The sequence below is a fragment of the Lonchura striata genome, chromosome 14, assembly GCF_046129695.1.
Source record: "Lonchura striata isolate bLonStr1 chromosome 14, bLonStr1.mat, whole genome shotgun sequence".
Classification (NCBI taxonomy): Eukaryota; Metazoa; Chordata; class Aves; order Passeriformes; family Estrildidae; genus Lonchura; species Lonchura striata.
The window spans coordinates 17,316,559-17,334,213 of NC_134616.1; the positions used below are offsets into that span (position 1 = coordinate 17,316,559).

At 43.9% G+C, this 17,655-nt stretch overlaps 2 protein-coding genes and 1 non-coding gene across 3 annotated transcripts; 1 reads left to right on the top strand and 2 right to left on the bottom strand.

Moving 5' to 3' along the window:
• Positions 1-1,588: 1,588 nt before the first annotated feature.
• On the bottom strand, positions 1,589-12,492 carry MAGT1 (magnesium transporter 1). Its single transcript, XM_021525267.2, is given in 12 exon segments — positions 1,589-3,049; positions 4,042-4,132; positions 4,560-4,634; positions 6,059-6,122; positions 7,327-7,416; positions 7,751-7,891; positions 8,974-9,114; positions 10,071-10,188; positions 10,982-11,151; positions 12,256-12,383; positions 12,386-12,458; positions 12,460-12,492. Coding segments are annotated over 12 exon segments (1,140 nt in total). The 3' UTR covers positions 1,589-3,033.
• A 1,812-nt stretch (positions 12,493-14,304) lies between these two features.
• TRNAL-CAA (transfer RNA leucine (anticodon CAA)) lies at positions 14,305-14,421 on the bottom strand. Its single transcript has 2 exons — positions 14,384-14,421; positions 14,305-14,350 (listed from the first exon to the last, which is right to left on the bottom strand). It is a non-coding gene; the product is annotated as a tRNA-Leu (tRNA).
• A 174-nt stretch (positions 14,422-14,595) lies between these two features.
• Positions 14,596-16,788, top strand: COX7B (cytochrome c oxidase subunit 7B). Its single transcript, XM_021525317.2, has 3 exons — positions 14,596-14,731; positions 15,918-16,042; positions 16,589-16,788. Exons 1-3 carry the CDS (start codon positions 14,695-14,697, stop codon positions 16,661-16,663), a joined length of 237 nt encoding a protein of 78 aa, XP_021380992.1. The 5' UTR covers positions 14,596-14,694; the 3' UTR covers positions 16,664-16,788.
• The last annotated feature ends 867 nt before the right edge of the window (positions 16,789-17,655 follow it).

The window sequence follows — 17,655 nt, forward strand, 5'->3', positions numbered from 1 at the left end:
AACATGGATGGGCACCCCCCTGCCTGACAAGAGGCTGAACTTGTTCTTACCCTCATGGCTGAATCTTAACCTCATGGCCATCACCAGCAGGGCATTAATTAAGGTTGTTTGCATGAGCACCAACACAGCAGATGCAGAGCTGGGCACATCTTCAACCTTGCTGGAGGACTGGGCAGTTCTGGCCCTGAAGAACAGGGGCTCATGGAGCAGCTGTAGAAGGCTTAGCTGCAGGAATGACCACCAGGCAGCACTATCACAGAATCCCACAATGGTTTGGGTTGGAAGGAATATTAAAGCTCATCCCTGCCATGAGCAGGGACACCTCCCACTGTTCCAGGCTTCTTCAAGCCCTGTCCAACCTGGCCTGGGACACTTCCAGGGATCCAGGGGCAGCCACAGCTGCTCTGGGCACCCTGTGCCAGGGCCCCAGGAAATTCACATTCTGTGCTGAACACTAGAATGGTTTGAAGGCAGGAACATCCAGTAAATTGTACATAATGCACACCATTACACAGATTAACCCGTTTAAATTTACTATCTTGCCTTGCACTTAGTGCAGAGAGCTCTCTAAATTATTTCTAGCTATTATTCCAAAGCATCTTCTCAATACACCACAGCTCCTTTCCAAAAGCAGAAAAAACCAGCATTCACTGTGGCCAGCCATACCACCAAAACCAGAGTCCATTTTCACCTGCAGAGTACACCATTTGCTCCCTTTATCCCAAGTGTTCTCTCAGTTGTTGTGGTGCATTTTGCTTTGAAGCCACATTTGTCCCCTTCTCCTGCCTAATCCCCTCCCTTTCCCAGCTGCCAATTTCCCCAAGCCCTTCCCTAACCTCCTCCCTTCCAAGTTGTCAATCTTCCCTATCCCTACCCCTCTCTCAAGAAGAGTTCTGTGTCTGTCTTGTTGCCCTCAACACTCCATTGTTAGTTTGTATTATTGCCCCCACCCCGTTTCCCTGATAGGGAAAAGGGGGGGGGGGGGAATACAAACTAAGATTTCATTATTTTCATCTCAGTATGGAATAAAAAAGAGGAAAATCCCAAATTCTCAACATCGTGGCCACCTCAGGTGCAAGGCAAATATGACTCCAGCATTCACCTGCATGAGGTGTCACTGTTTGAACCTGTCAATATGGAACTGGATGGTTTTAAAAGGACAGAATAAATTACAACTGAAAAAGTTTATGGGAAGCATTTTACCAGCTGGGCAGGAAAACAAGCCACAAGTACAGCATTGCTGAATTGTTCCAGGCAAATCTACAATGCTAACAAGATTCCACCTCCAGAAATACTGGGAGTTGATCTGTCTAGAACTTCAGGAATCCAAGATTTTTACTGCATGACAGCTGTCAAAGACAAGCCAAAATCATGTAATCTTTATACTATCAGTTGGCTGCATGAGCAGCTCTCTAGTGCTGGCATTCTGGGCTGTAACTCTCCACATAAACACAGGCTACTAATCCAGTCTACTCACCCATACTCAGGTTACTTACTCTATAGAGACAGGCTGTAATTAACATGTTGAAACAACAGTGGAAAAAGAGGTTGGCTTGTTTTATGTCAAAGTTCAAAAGATACAGGAGCATGGATTAGACTAAAAATTTTTATTGAAACTTGTCCAAAATCCAGTCAGGCACAAAATTTATGCATTCCACTAAGGCTTATAGTTCTGTATGGCATAGAAAAATGAATCTCAATGAGTTGAAACATCAAACAACGAAATTAGCAACATTAAGGCACTTGAGATGTGTATTAATTCAGCAAAACTGCATAACATTCTGCTTGGGAGTGATATAATCCCTTCTGAGATTCAATTTCAAACATTCAGATTCTGTAACCTCTTGAGAGAGGAGAGCCAGAAGGAGACAAAAGTCTCTCTGACTATGAACCTCTAAGGCCACCAGAGCCTACAGAAGGAAGTGTTACTGAATCAGGCTGCAAGGATTTCCTGCAGTACAACTGCTGAATTGCACAACAGTTTTTGCTGAGGCACGTTTTCCACTCAAGAATTCTTAAGGCAAAGTAGCTTTGTGAGGCGAGAGAACAAAAGGGAAAAGCAAGCAGCACATGCATTCAACTGTAAGGCTATCAAATGTGTTCTGGGGTAACAACATTTATCCCAGGAGCAGACATCTCTGCCCAAAGAATAAAGATACGGAGAAAACAAGTGGAGAATGCAAGAACTTATATAGTGACCACAAATCTGGCATCTGTTGGTTTGCCAGGGCTCTAGAAAGTAACTTGAAAGCCAATTAACAGCTCTGAATTCATGCAGCACATAGATAGTTACATTTGTACTTTTGGTTTGTTTTTTAAGAGTGAGTGTTGGCCAGTCTAAGAATTTTTTTCCAGCTTTGAGTCAAAGTTTACAACTTAAACATTGCAGTTTCAGCATTTGGCAAAGAAAGATTTAACTAATTAGTAACTCAGTTCTACGAGTTGAAAACTCCCCCTTCATCTGTGAAACAACCTCTTGCATCATACAATAGTTGAGAACTCTTCTCAAAAATGAGACACAGCTCTAGGATACACATATTCCTCACTGAAACCTGAGCATGCTCCATGGGCTGCACACAGGCTGAAGAAAAAGATTTCCAGGTACATGAAGCTGTTTCCTCAACCATGAAAAGGAACAACAGAGAAGCTGCTGTCACCTGCTATGCACAAACAGGAAATAAGGTGATAATTCAAGGGGAAAAAAACCCATGGTAAACACATTATCCAAGTGATTGAAAGTACCATTTCTAGTTAGTCCATGGAAATGTAGTTTTAAGCATTATGTTCTGAATTTTGCTAGAAGTAGAGCTGTTTAAGAAGATGTAAAGCTTATGAAAGAGATTGCATCTTAACACTCTGTGTCCTTCAGAGCAAATTGCTTGCTGTATTTAAGGCACCACATTGTCTTTGGTTCAGTGTTTAACTGTCTCAGGGTAAGCAGAGGTAGCACAAACCACACACGTTGAGCTCCTCATTCCACCACATCCAAGTTCAGAGCCACCACCTTCCTGTTGTTACAGACTCTGGGATCCTTTAACTCATTAGGAAACTGCAAAGAGCAAAATAACAAGCATTCTTATTAATTTAATAAGAAACAAAGGTGTGCAACATTCCACTTAGCTTTTATGAATGCCGAGAAAATCAGAGTGAGAAACTGGGCCTGATTCTGCTACAACAAAAGTTGTAAAAAAAAACTTATTTAAAAATGAATTTCTAATAACTCAAAACCAAAGACAACCATATCTTCTCTTCAATAAAGTCAGCAGGAGTACCTAATATCATTGCAGAAACCAGAATAAAAGCTGACCAGTTATCAAAAAGCAAATAATTTCATCTGTATTTTGCTCTTGAGAAGTATTCATAAAATAACACGTTTTTTTATTTAGATATTTTTAAATGAGAACAGATTTCTTATAGAGAAGGCATAATATCTGTCTGTGGGTTTAGCTTCAAAGACAAATTCAGCCCATTGCAGATGGTGAAATCATTAGAAACTGGTCCTTTAACACGTACTTACTGCTTTAGAACATATAAAAGCTAAGGTATAAAATGCATAAAACACACCTAAGGTATCTGTATCAGTCAGGCATATACAGAAGTGGTCAACTAACAGTGTAAGACTCCTTACACAAACAATCCCCCAAATGTGGGCAGCTTTAAAGCATCAGGTATCCTCCCTGTTCTCACAAAAAGGACTAATAATGAAGATGAATATGGAAAAGGGAAAAATAGGGGGAAAATACATTTGTTGGCAGTATAAACTAGCTGAGATATCATTCTGAAAATAGAAGTATTTTATAACATGCAATGGCATGAAAAGCAGAGTTCCACAATCTTTGCTTTACCTACATTGAAAAATCACAATATCCATGAAACACTCTTATTTCTGCTGACTTTATCAACCAATTTTGCTACTCTGATAAACGAATGGAGCATTTCTAGAGGAGTATTTCCTGCCAAATGAGCCAGCAGAGCTGCAGCAGTGTAGCTGTGCCCCAAAGGCCAGGAGAGCAGGGGCTGCAGGGCCCCAGCCTGACATACCTGTAGGGGTAGCCGTGGTATTTGGATCTGAAGACAGACAGCAGCCAGCTGAAGAACAGCACCACCAAGCCAATGCCAGCAATGCACATAACTGCAAGAGATGCACAGGGAGAGGCTGTGATGGGACAGCTGCCCCTGCAAACATCTCTGGGACTCAGGTTTTCAAAGCCTTCTGCAATGTTTACAGATTTGGTCAGACGAGGGCTCTACTCGTGTCATTGAGAAATACAAATTAACACCAATTTTACATCAATTTTAGATAAATGCTTTGAGAAAAGTCCCTTCTTCTGTACTAGCAAAACACTGCAAAGCATCTTTATCTCTCTCCATCTGCCAAAAGCATTTATCTTGCAGTTTGCTAAGCAACTCCAAAAACTGTCAAAAATCCAAATAATTCTCTCAGCTTAGAGCTGGGGAGTGAACAAAACCCCCCAGTGCAAAAGCATTTCTGTTAAATGGTGTATCAAACACCCTCACTGAATGTGCCTTTGCTCAGAGAGCAAGCCATCAGTACTTACTTTTTCTTTTCCCCACATCCATGTCAGAAGTAGCAGCTTCATGGAGAAGGACCATTCCTAAAGTAACTCCACCATCTACAAAGCTGTTTAAGGCTAACCAACAAAGTACAATAGACTCAAAACAATACTCTTAGTCCCCTAAATTCAGCTCCCACACCATACCTGGGGCATTAAAACTCACTGGAAAATCAAACACTTCCCAGCCAAAGCAACTATGGGGGGAAAAGAACAACTGGAAGACATGTCTATTGTCAGCTTTTAAAAGAAAAGAAATGCTAAGCTTAAAATACAAACTGGAAATTCTTCAGGCAAAATTAAAACCATGCATTTATTATCTCAGCTTGTCATGTAGCAGCATTCCTTCCCAGAGAGCTTGGTCCACTCCTACTGCTGTTCTCCACTGGAAAATCCCCAAAATAATTCAGCTTCTGCATTCACTCAGCCAACAGAGCAAATAAAACACATGCAGTATTTAATCCAACAGGCTGTCTTTCAAGTGGCAATATTTCTTTCCTAATTCTTCAAATTAAAAAAAAAAAATAAAGATCATAAAATTAAAGAAGCACAGACAACACAAAAGGCCTGACATTTGCCAAGAATGAATCATTGCAAAGCAAAATAGTGAATCCGGTGGAATGAAAGACAGAATTCCCAGAGATTTCATTCCATTTCACTACTAATGTCCAGTCCCAAGTCTCCTCCTGAAAGGAAAAATACTTATCATTGACTGCATCAGGACCATCAGGAATCTTTCCATTTCAGACACAGCCAACCTCCAGCACAGGAGGAAAGTGACTTGAACCCACAGGGACCTCACCAAATTTAATAATTTGAAATGTCTCCAGCAATGGGTGGGTTACAAAGGAATGCTGACACAGGTGACAAGACAGAAGCTCCATCCAGAAATTACTAAAACTACAAATGGTGGATCAATACATACACGTGGGAATACAAAACCAGAACATTAAATTTTAATGCATTCTTATAACCCCAAAGAAGCAATTTTTTGTACAAATGAGAAAAATAAAAGCTCTCAATCTGAAAGTTCCACTTGCCTTTCTTGACAGCATGGCAAAATCCTGCATCATTAGTATGAACAAATGGTAAGATTATAAGAAGGTAAGCAAAAAAATAAAAGATCAACAATAGAGGAAGGAATTCAATAACAAAGCAAGAAATTAGTGACATTGAAAAGAGACATGCACAGAGGAACAGGGAGTATCCTGAAGTATCTTCTGATTCCAAAGAGATCCACAACTTTAGTGATGTATTCTGCTTGGTACTTACACAAGAAGGTGAGAAAGCAGTAAATATTTTTCTATTGCAGTTAAAGATCAGAGGCACAGGAAAAGCACAGTTGTCAGTGCAGAAAGGTTTTACAGGCTTCTGCCTCAGTGTTAGGTGGCAATTAAAGCCATGACAAAGCACCACAGAAAAGGCAGCAGCATTTGCTGACCAAAAATCTGTCACAAACCACATGCCTCTCCCAGGAAGGATACTGAACAGCAGAACTATATGTGTTTCTGCCACAAACTGGGCTTGGCTGCTTCCATGGATATAATTCTGTAAGAGACAAAGAGTAATAAAATTTAGAAAAGACTGGGGACAACTTTGATATGATTAACAACAGCTACAGAGTCTGGAACTGGGGTTTGCACTGTTTTTTTCAGAAGAGAGCAGAAGTTAGAGCACAAATACTTTCAGCTGTTGATCACTGATTTTTGGAGGAGCTGCAACAGAACCAAAGATCTTTCTTCTTTTACCATGCACAATCAGCCTCATTCAGATTACAGTAAATTACTTGCACTTAGTGGACTACAACCTTTGTGGTCCAGATTCTCAGTCCAGCTGAGCAAATACCACAAGATTAGGCCCTCCTGCATCCTAATGTGATCCAAATCTGATCCATACCCTGACTGAGATCCTTAGGTTGAGTACACTGCTGCTTAGTTTAGGAGTTTAGGGGCAATCCCTTCCATCTGTGTGTGAACCTGACTCACTTGGCTCCAGAACCAAGCATTTGAAATATTTTTCACTTCTGGGTTAACAGAAAAATTGAAATTTGTGGAAAAAACACCAGTTTTTAATCCATATGAAACACCCTATTATGGCAATGATGTTGTGTCCAAGTAGGAAAGAAAAGTTTTATCCACTTTCTACAGAATACAGAGGGCCTGACCCATCTAACCAGACACAAAAGAACATTTCACCAAATTAATTCCCTGAGTAAAAACATGAAAAAAACCACTATGTGATGTGCAAGCACCTGAGCAGATGCAATGCTCTCAGAACACTGTGACTAATTTCACAGTGCATCTCATTCTATATTATGAACAGAGCAGTCTATTTCAAATAATGTTGAAGAAGTTTTTCCCAAGAAAGAGATTTTATAAATCTGAGGTCACTAGATCTTAATTTACCTCAAGAATCTTGAGGAAAGATGGTTTTACATGGAAGTCATTAGATGAGTGTGTAAGTTAACAAGACCAGGTTAAAACATAATTCCCAGGCTCAGCAATAGGAATTTTAGCATCTAAGACTTAACCTATAAATACCTTTATTGTGCTGTAAGCAATTTACAACTATCACATCCCTTCACCATTGGAGATAAAACACATGTGCAAGACATGTTGATTTGCCTTGCTCACTGCAGGAGAGGCTGGTCTCACAAAGAGAGAAGCCAAAAGCAGAATTTGCACTCTGGTTTGTCTCTTATTCTGCAGAAATACAACAGAAATGCAGAAAAGAAAGTGAAGGCAACACCCACCACTTGTCCTGTATGGGGATTCTTATGAGCATAGGGGGGGCCTCTGATGTGGTTCCACATCTGGCCTGATGTCATTGCTAACACAAAACACTGAAAAGGAAAGAAGAAATGCTATTTAATAAGGATTTTCTTATATTTTTAATTTACCCTGATATCTTTTCACTTCATACCAAAATGTACTGGTTTGGAACACAGGCTAAGAATTTACTTTATGCACTTTATCTTTATGCAAAAGGCATCTAATCAGTGAGCTGAAGGGACTAAGATCATATAATGTTATCAATCTATGAAAAAGCAAAGCTAACTGTACCTCATTTTCCTCTTCCTCTATCAGTTTTAAGAATTTTGAAATACAAAAGCTTTTGAAAACTTGAACTGCTACAAAACTCAATGTTATATGGAAACAAAAGTCATGATTACTCACCAGAGCAGCAAAGGCCCAGCCAGTTTTGTTATAGAGAAAATCCAGATTGCTGCCCCGCAAATACACAAGGCCTCCAATGACAGCCAGCAGCAACCCCAGCATCAAGGGTCCAGCATAGTTTGGTGGCCTTATCACACGGATCTGAACAGAGGACAAGGGAATTATTTTCTCTCAGTAGGATCAGACATCACACCTGCACTCCTGCTGAAAAATCCCACAACACATTGAGTGGAAAAACTATGGCACACACATTTTCTAGGTAAAAAATCTGACTCGGGAAGTAAGCAATGCTTCTTCCACCAAAACTGTAACTTCAGTTTTACACAATTTTACCCTGTTCAATAATTTAGAGATTCTTCCACAGGAACAGAGAGTGAAAAGGAAGGACATGAGTTTTACCATCTTCTCAAATACAGCATTACACAGAATACCAGCATAGAGACTGTAAGGAGTGAGTCTGAACTAGATTTTGTAGATGAGCTCTTTAGAGCAGCTCAGGAGGCACAGAACACAAGTGACATTTCCCAGCTGGCCCTGCACAGGGGTGCTGAGGGAAGGGGTGCTGGCCCTGTATTGGGGTGCTGAGGGAAGGGGTGCTGGCCTGTATTGGGGTGCTGAGGGAAGGGGTGCTGGCCCTGTATTGAGGTGTTGAGGGAAGGGGTGCTGGCCCTGTATTGAGGTGTTGAGGGAAGGGGTGCTGGCCCTGCACGGGGGTGCTGAGGGAAGGGGTGCTGGCCTGTATTGGGGTGTTGAGGGAAGGGGTGCTGGCCCTGCACGGGGGTGCTGAGGGAAGGGGTGCTGGCCTGTATTGGGGTGCTGAGGGAAGGGGTGCTGGCCCTGCACGGGGGTGCTGAGGGAAGGGGTGCTGGCCTGTATTGGGGTGCTGAGGGAAGGGGTGCTGAGGGAAGGGGTGCTGGCCTGTATTGGGGTGCTGAGGGAAGGGGTGCTGGCCTGTATTGGGGTGTTGAGGGAAGGGGTGCTGGCCCTGTATTGGGGTGCTGAGGGAAGGGGTGCTGGCCCTGTATTGGGGTGCTGAGGGAAGGGGTGCTGGCCCTGCACGGGGGTGCTGAGGGAAGGGGTGCTGGCCTGTATTGAGGTGTTGAGAGAAGGGGTGCTGGCCTGTATTGAGGTGCTGAGGGAAGGGGTGCTGGCCTGTATTGGGGTGCTGAGGGAAGGGGTGCTGGCCCTGCACGGGGGTGCTGAGGGAAGGGGTCTGGACTCACGTGGACGTCTGTCCTGTCAGCCACCCAGCGTGCCAGCTGCTCTGCTGCAAAGCCGCGCACCTGCAGCTCGTAGGTGTCCCCCCGCTTGGGCTTCCCCTTGGCAGGGAAGTTAATGAAAGTGGGGGCAGAATTCATGTTCAGCTGCAGGGAGAGAGTTCACAGAGGATATAGCCTATGAAAGGACTACTGAGTGACACAATTCTATGCCATTTCTGGCTTGCAATATTGTTACTAAATCAGAAAAGTTAGCTCTTTGATTTAATGGCCGTGACTTATAAAAAAAACAGGCAGCAGAGCTTGCATTTCTGTATCTCATGCACATTTTTTTTTAATCTGTTTCTTCTCCAAATACTACTTTTGATAAAGAAATCTGCAAAATAACAATATATTATTCTAAAATATGGCCTTCTAGGAAGGCCATAGCTTGATGAATACATTTTTAATGCAGCACTAAGGAAAAAATTAACAAGAGTAATAAAAAGACATCTCTCTTCAACTTTCCAGTTCAAAAGCTTCCATTTAATAAAGTATCACTGCCTAAATGGTATAGCTGTTAAACAGAGATTAGTACCTTTTAAAGAAAAGTTAACGTCTGCAAGACTGTAATGAACTATTAATGTGACCTACAATTCCAAGTGTACATGGAATGTTCTCACAGCTGGATAAAAAAAAAGGTGGTCACACAATGTTAATAGAAGAGAAAAATGGCTGGGTACTTGAAAAGAAATACCAAAAGACTAATTTATCATTCTCTAGTAATCTAAAAATTGTAATAGCTGCTCCTAATGACATCAGTGCTTTCTATCTTGCCTCTTCACATACCACAGAAGAATTCCATCAAGAATTACACCATAAGTAATTACAGAAGACAAACTCAGGGAAAAAAGTCAAAGAAACCAATTCACTCCTTGAACCTATTCCACATCTGTCAGCTCTGTTAATATTCTTACCAACATGCTCAGGCCATTTTTCTTTCAAGAGTGACAGCTTTTAACTTTTCATTCCTTTGTTCACTGTTACACTAAATTATTTAACATCTTTACCCTCTTTCCCAAAACCCAAACTAAAAACAACGTTAGAAGAGAAAAAGACGTTACCATCTGAAACACATCTGAGCCTTCATCAAAATCTATCATAGCAAAAAAAATCTTGTTGGTAAATGCACTGGAATACCTCCAGGAGTTTGCCAGAATCTGGTATTCCTCATCAGCTTGCCTGGAAAACACACCAAGTGAGATGCTGTATCATGGGTTTGTCCAAACCAGCTGTGCCCACCCACCCCCTTAACTTTCTAGGGTGAAAAGAAAGTTTAAGTGTTAATGAAATCATTTAGGCACAGACACTCATCTACCATCAGGGGAAGTATTTGGCACCTGCTTTTTTAAGTGGAAGGGTAAGATTTGCTGAGTCCATAAATACAAGCTGAGGTAATTTCTTAATAAAGGTGAACTGGAACTCAGCTGCTCATGATTTGCCAGCCCACAGAAATGTGCCCAGGTGTGCCCTTTCTTCCAGGTCAGAGGGTGGGAAACTAGTAATTTCAATGGACTAGGTACAAAAATCACCCTTACAGACCTCTGCCACCTCCAGATTAATACAGGAAAGTTATAATATGGTAAGGATCCAGGATATGGAATTGTAAATAACTGCCAAGCAATATTGACTAAGAACAACATTTAAGCTCCGTGGCCAGCAATAGTTCTACAAACATTTCTCCAGCAGCTTACAACAGGAAAGTTGAGTATTCACTTTGTCTTTCTCCAGAGTAAACACTGTTTCTGCAAAGCAGGGATTATTTTAGGAGGGAAATAAAACTGAGGATTACGTTTCCTCACAAACACATTACACACATACTCCCACACATTAAATTGCAAAGACAATCCTACTGTAACTTGCCCACATATATTCCCCCCACCTGTGTCAAAGTGCAGCCCTGTTCTTAAACTTAGTGTCCTACAAAGCATCAGATGACTTTCAAGTTCTAATTTAGGACTAAAGGAGCTCATACTTGCACACAACACACTGTCTGTGAGGCTGAAGAGCAGTGAACATCACAATCACTGAGTAGTTCCTGGGAGGTGCCTTCACGAGGCGCCGGAATTTGTCTCCATTCATTCGGATCACAGATCTCTTACTGGCCCACTCCATTAGCTGGTTCACTTTTTCTGATAACACCATCTGAAAATCAGGTCAGAGCAACATTTTTGGGGTTTGTTTTTGTTTTTTTTTTTTGTCTCACAGTACAGTCTTAGAAGTTTTTAGATTTGATGCAACAAACGTGTACACTGCTTGTCATAACACCACCCAGGTGATGTGATACTTCAGTAAGATTCTGCAAGGCATTCACAGAAGCTTTTGACAGTCACATTAACATAATTCATTAGCTTCAAGCACCCAGTAACACACAGAGCTTTAAGCACTCAGCGTGATCAGGCTGGTGTCGACCCTCAGCTCAGCAGCCCCTCCCCACAGTAGTTGCAGGATTTCTTTCTGCTGTACCAACCACCTCCATCCCCTCCACTGCCTTTTTTCTATACTAAGCATTAAACTGTTTCAGCTTTCAAAAATTGTGGCAGTGGAATCAACATCAGAGATGGAACCAAACTTAAAATTTCATTTTCAGCACTAGTGGATAAAAAGAACCATAATTCAGAATGTATTTGAAAAACTCAGGGGTGCTTAACACTAAAATATTCCTTTAAAAGGAGATAATCAATTCTAAAACAAACTCTCAAATGTTACATTTATCATAAAGCACCTCTCTACTCATTAACACCTTTCTTCAGATAAATATGTTAGAGAAAATCACTATAATATATCGTGAATTGGAAGGGAGCCAGTAGGAGCATCAAAGTCCAACTCATGAACGTGCACAGGGCAGCCCCAAGAATCTTGCCATGACAATAATAATAATTATTATTCTCTGACTCGCAACTCACTCAAGTATACACACTTATACAGAACGATTTTTCTAAACCCTGCAGGTCTAGTGCGTGGAAGTAAGTTGCACCTTAGTGACTACAACCAAAGACCACTCATCCTCCCGCCCGCAAATGCCATACACTAAGAAGACAACACTCTTCCAGTGCTCCTAACAAGAACTAAGGAACCTGAAAACGAGGACCTTTCCTCCCTGGGGGCTCCCCTCAGAACCGGCCGAACCTCAGGGCGGGGACTCGGGGTGAGGCCAGGCCACCCCGCCGGGCCCTGGCCGGTGCTGCCCTCATCCCGCTGAGGGAGAACCCGCCCCGGCGCGGTGCGGGGGCTCCGGGCGAGCCTCACCTCCTTGCGCCTCTGCCCCGCGGCGCCGGGCCCGCCACATCCCGCCAGCAGCAGCAGCAGCAGCGCCAGCAGCGGCACCGGCAGCGCCGCCATGGCCGCCCCGCTCCGCCCGCCCCGCCCCGCCGGCGTGAGGCCCCGCCCACGAGACGCTGATTGGCGGAGGCGCCGGCTCGAGGGTCCCTGCCGGCCTTCGATTGGACGAACGTGCGGGAGCGCGGCGAGCTGGAGCCGCGCCATTGGTGGAGCCCCGAGGGGAGGGCGGGGCGAGCCCCGAGGCGGGGGCCGAGCGGGCCCTGAGGGAGGAAAGAGTGGCGGGAGCCCGGGAGGTGATGGCAGCTCCCGTGTCTCTCAGCCGCATCACGGACCCTGTACGGCTCGAAGGGGTTATAAATGAACCAGTCCATTTAGTAGTTAAAGGAATTTATTAAAGCAAATCAAAGTGAAATTGGAAAAGCCACAAGCTGATCAGCGCCGAGCCAGGCGATCGGTGCTGGGTGAACTGGGTCCGGACTAGGCAGCTCCGTACCCCTGGCAGTTCACAGGGTACTGATTTCACAGGGGTTTTTATACTGTTTCCAGACTTGGCGGGGTCCTCCTGTTTCCTTTTGTTCTTTTTCACATATGAGTGCATGTTCTTTTCTTGTGGTGCTTCTAAGCAGAGGTTTTCCTGGAATACTCTGCTGAAATCCTTTTTTAACAGTAATCCCCTCGGATATCTTGTTCTGGTGACAAATATTCATTTTATCGTTCAATGCATATCTTCTAGACAGAATAATCCTTCAGAATAACCATCTTTCAAAATAGGAATTAATCCGTGTATATTGCTCTTTCCCATCACTTGGTTCTATTTAAAAAGATACTGTATTTTTTAGTCCTGAGCACGAATTTATTCTAAATCATATATTACAAAGGCATCTCTGCAGATCACCCGAGGCAGGTGACACAGTGTTGCCTGCTAAGAACCCGAATTCACGACCCGATGTGCAACAAGGCAATAATTATACACTCAGAGAAAGATTAATTTATATCATTGTTGTACTAGCCTTGAGTGCTCAGTGGTGTTCCACAATCAAGCATGCCAACTCTCAAAACATTTTACTGTTTATAGGTTTTAACAAGCAAAAGAATTTGTATTCACTAGGTACAAGTAATGTTGTTCTCTTATTAATTAGTATTCTATTTTCTATTGGTCAACGCTTGTCTTTGTTTGCCACACTAATTAGTGCACAGGTTGTGACTTTCTCTTCTTTTTGGTCGGTGGGTTGGTGGTTGTGATCTGCCCCTGCTGGAATTCCTTTCACCAGTTGGAGCTAATTTCAGCTGAGTTGGCTTTGTTAGTGTCTTATCGTGGGAGTTCTGCAAAACACCCATGTGGGCTATAAATTCTGCATTCTTTGTGTCCAAGATCAGTGGCACATCCTCCTTCCCAAGCTTAATTAACCTCCCTCTAAGCCTGAGATAATTGAAACATGACAAGGCCTGAACCTTAACAAGGTAGTGCTACCAAAAAGTAAATTTTTTTCCAACATCTGGACATCACTTAGAGCTTGATACCTGCTGTTTCATAGATTAAAATCTCCTTCCTTGTTGATTAGGCTAGAAAGTACACAAAGATTAAACATCAAAGAACATCCTTTCTTAAGAAAATTTTATGTAATCCACATTTTGAAACAGCACAAATGCTTGCAGATGGGTTTTGAGTGTCTCCAAGGAGGGGGATTCCACACCTTGCCTAGGCAGCGGTTCCAGTGCTCTGCCACCCTCAGGTCCTCTTGCCTCAGATACATGCTTCATGTTATACACGCACGTTAAAAATTGCTGGGCAATGTGTTACAAAAAATGTTAAAATCCAAATGCACAGGAGAACGCCTCAGCAGGTGTGTAGTGGGCTAAGGCTCTGATACAGAATCTCCAGGGAGGATGAGGATTTACGCACACTTGAGGTTTTATTTTAAAATTATTTCTATTTGCACTGAAATCCCAGATTTGTTTCAACTCGGCGCGTTCGCCTATTTAAATTAACCGAGACAGGGAGAAAACAAAAAGTGGTGTCAGAAGTGGGATTCGAACCCACGCCTCCATACGGAGACCAGAACACCCAACCCCGCTGCGGGAAAGCGCGGAACGCCTTGAGTCTGGCGCCTTAGACCACTCGGCCATCCTGACACTGCGACTGCTGCTGCGTTCGGGACAGAGTTAGCGCTGTCGCCACTGCTGAGCCCGCTTCTCTGTGCCCCTGGCCCACCACGGCGAGCCCGTCTGTGCCCGGGAGGTGCCGGAGAGCAGCCAGGGACCGGCTGGCTTGTCCCGGCCCGGCCGCGGAGCTCCGCCGCAGCGAGGAGGAGCCCGGCATTACCCACAGGCCCCTGCCCCGCCGCCACTTCCGCCGCGACCATTTTGTTCTTCAGCGGCGTCAAGGGTACGCGCTCGGCTCTCATCATGTTCCCGGTGGCCAGGGCCGCGCAGAGTCTCGCCGGTAAGCACCGGGGCGGCTCTCGGCGTGTGGGGGGTTCCTGAGGGCGTCTTGCCCGGTTGGTGCCTTCCCCTGTGTGGACTGTCCCTCAGCCCCGACTCGCTGTGCGCCCGGGGACGGTCGTGAGGGCACCTCTGGCGTCCTTCGCCTCCCGCTTTTTTTATTCCTTTCAGCCTTTTTGTATCGCCTAGCTGCTTTTTGGCATAGGACTCCTTTCCTTGGTGCTTTCTTTGCTTCGTACGTCAAGGCACATTCTGGCCTGCGGTCAGTCCCCAGCCCCTAAGTCAAGGTTAGAGTTGCCCCTGCAGTGGTGCAGACCCACAAAACCTATCTCCCTAGATACTGCTCTTTTGTTTTTAAAAATCCGCCTTGTGCAGCCTTGCAGAGCATGCGAGGAATGTAGTACCATTGGTATCACCATCGTCTTCTCTAATCACGGCTGGGTAAAAATGCAAACCATTGACCTGAGTCTGAAAGGTTTTATTTTGTAACATCTTTATGCACGCATCACCCTCTCATCAAATGCTTTGTACACAACTAACGGGAAATCTGTCTTTTGTAGCTGTTGCTTTGATTTTTCACTGTTGCCTTCTCTTTAATAAGTGTACATTTTATAGTGTACAATTAAAATGTACATCATCTGAAGATATCACTCCGTATTTTTTTTTCTCCATTATTTGTCTCATGCCCATGGGTTGCTTCACTTTCCTTCCTCCTCTCCCTTCAAAATCCTGAGGGAATGAGGCAGGTATTACCCACATCTGCTATCTGCAGCCCCATAATTTGATGGTGAGCTTCATCCTGACATTGCTTGAGTACATGTACTGCCAGGATAGATACTTACATATAGAAATCTAAAAATGCTAAGCACTAAACAAAATATTTCATTAGAAAAATACTAAAGGAAAGATATTAATGAAAATGTTAACTTAGGGGATTTTTTTTTTACTGGAATTAGACTTAAGGAATAACTTTCTAGGGAAAAATTGAGAGAGCTGAAAAAAATTAAAGTATTTGTTTATATCCCATATTTTGGAGTAATTCCAGAATTCTAAATCCAGATTAATCCTTTTCCAGCATTTTTAGTCTTTTAACACTAATGCTTGCCTCTCTGTTGGTGGGAGATGAGGCTTGGGAATGGTTTGAGCATGTATTTGAGTTGATTTCTGTACTTGTTGACGCTCCTCAGCTCGCGGCATCCAGCACACTGCAGTCAGACACGCTCATCGCAAGCACCAGCCAACCTTCCACGACAAATACGGAGCCATGGTCCTCCTTGGTGGAGCCACCATGTTCACTGCTGTCTGGGGCTATGTAAGTTGGTTTTGTCACCACTCTCCTGTGACTTGAGCTGAAGACTTTAAAAATGTCAATTTTGCCTGTTTGAAATAAATTCTGTGGTCAGAATTTAGGAGCTTCTTACGTAAGTAGATAGTGATGTGATAGAGGTGGAAGTTCTTTTAATTGCCAGCTTGATTTTGAGTTATTACTCAAATTTCTGCATCAGTCTATTACTTGATTTGAAAATGTATCAGAAACACAAGTGTTCTCTATTTTACTTGGGATTTCAAACCTCTGCAGGTACAGCTTCAGCAGCAGAACTTCTAGATGAATATTCCAATATGGTGGTGGGGTTTTACATTCCAGATTCTTTCTTACATAGTTGGATATTTTGAAACAGAAAACTGAAACATTTAAATTCTATTCAGTATAAATATATTCCACTTCTTAAATTAGAAAATTAATGAGATGTTGTGTTCTAATAACAATAATTCTGAACTGAAAACAATAAAAATAACCCTATGTTCAAAGGTTTCTTTGATTTCAGAGTTAATAATCTTGGGTTTTGTCCCTTCACAGGTGTTCACACAGCTTAAAATTGAGTGGGGCTTTTCACCTGTTGGCAGAATTACTCCAAGTGAATGGAGGGAGTAACAGCCTCTGCTTCTAATGAACTGGTCTAAACTTTCACTGAGAAAATGGTCATGTAATGGCATTTATTCCCTGATTACCACTTGGACAGTGGCATTCCTGGTCTAATAAACATACCTAGAAACTTGTCTGGCTCTTCCAGGTTTCCTCTGTGCTCAGCTTCTGCTAAAGTATAAGAAACAGTGTAAAAACTCCCAAGTAATTTTACACAGTCCCTGTTGTTGCTGTAAAGATCAATGGTGGATGAAGGACAAGTCCGGGACTTCGTTGGGTTTTCGTTTAGCCAGATGGGTGCATGTGAATCAACCTCACTGCATTCCCACTGCAGAGTGCACATCCCTTTACACCTGACTTTTAATGACAAAGTCGAGATCCTATATTTTTTTCCACAAAAGGATTTTTATGGCTTGAATCCTGCCAGTAGGCTGCTTCTCCCATGACCCAAGAGTTGTGAAGAAATTAAATTCGGTTTTGAGCTGGAGAGGCTCCACAGGAGCAGGCAGCATCCCAGGATCAACGGGACTTTCCTGATGAATTCTTAGGGAATCCCAGAATGATTTGGGGTGGCTCCGACCCTGTCTCTGAGTTTAACCCGAGAAGTGAGGTGGGAAAAGAACAGCTGCCGGGTCATTTGACGATCAGAGGATCCCAGGCTGTTTGCCTTGGGAAGGGCCCTGAAGCGCCCCGAGCTGCGGCCGCGGCGGGCGGGCTCTGTCGCGATAGTCGCGAGCGGCCCCGCCCTCTCCCGCGCCGTCACGTGTCCGCGCGCGTCACGTGGCGGGCGGTCACGTGGCCGGCAGGGACGCGCGCGGCGGTGGCGGGCCGGGAGCGGCGCTCGGTCCCGCGGTCTCGGTGAGTGCGGGCCCCGCTCGGGGCTCCTTCCCCCCGCCTGCGCCGACCGCCCCGGCACTGCCGCTCCCCCGGTCTGCGGGGCGGACCCTCGTGGGGTTCCCGCTTCCCTCCGTGGGTGCGGACCCGCCTTGGCGCTCCCGCTT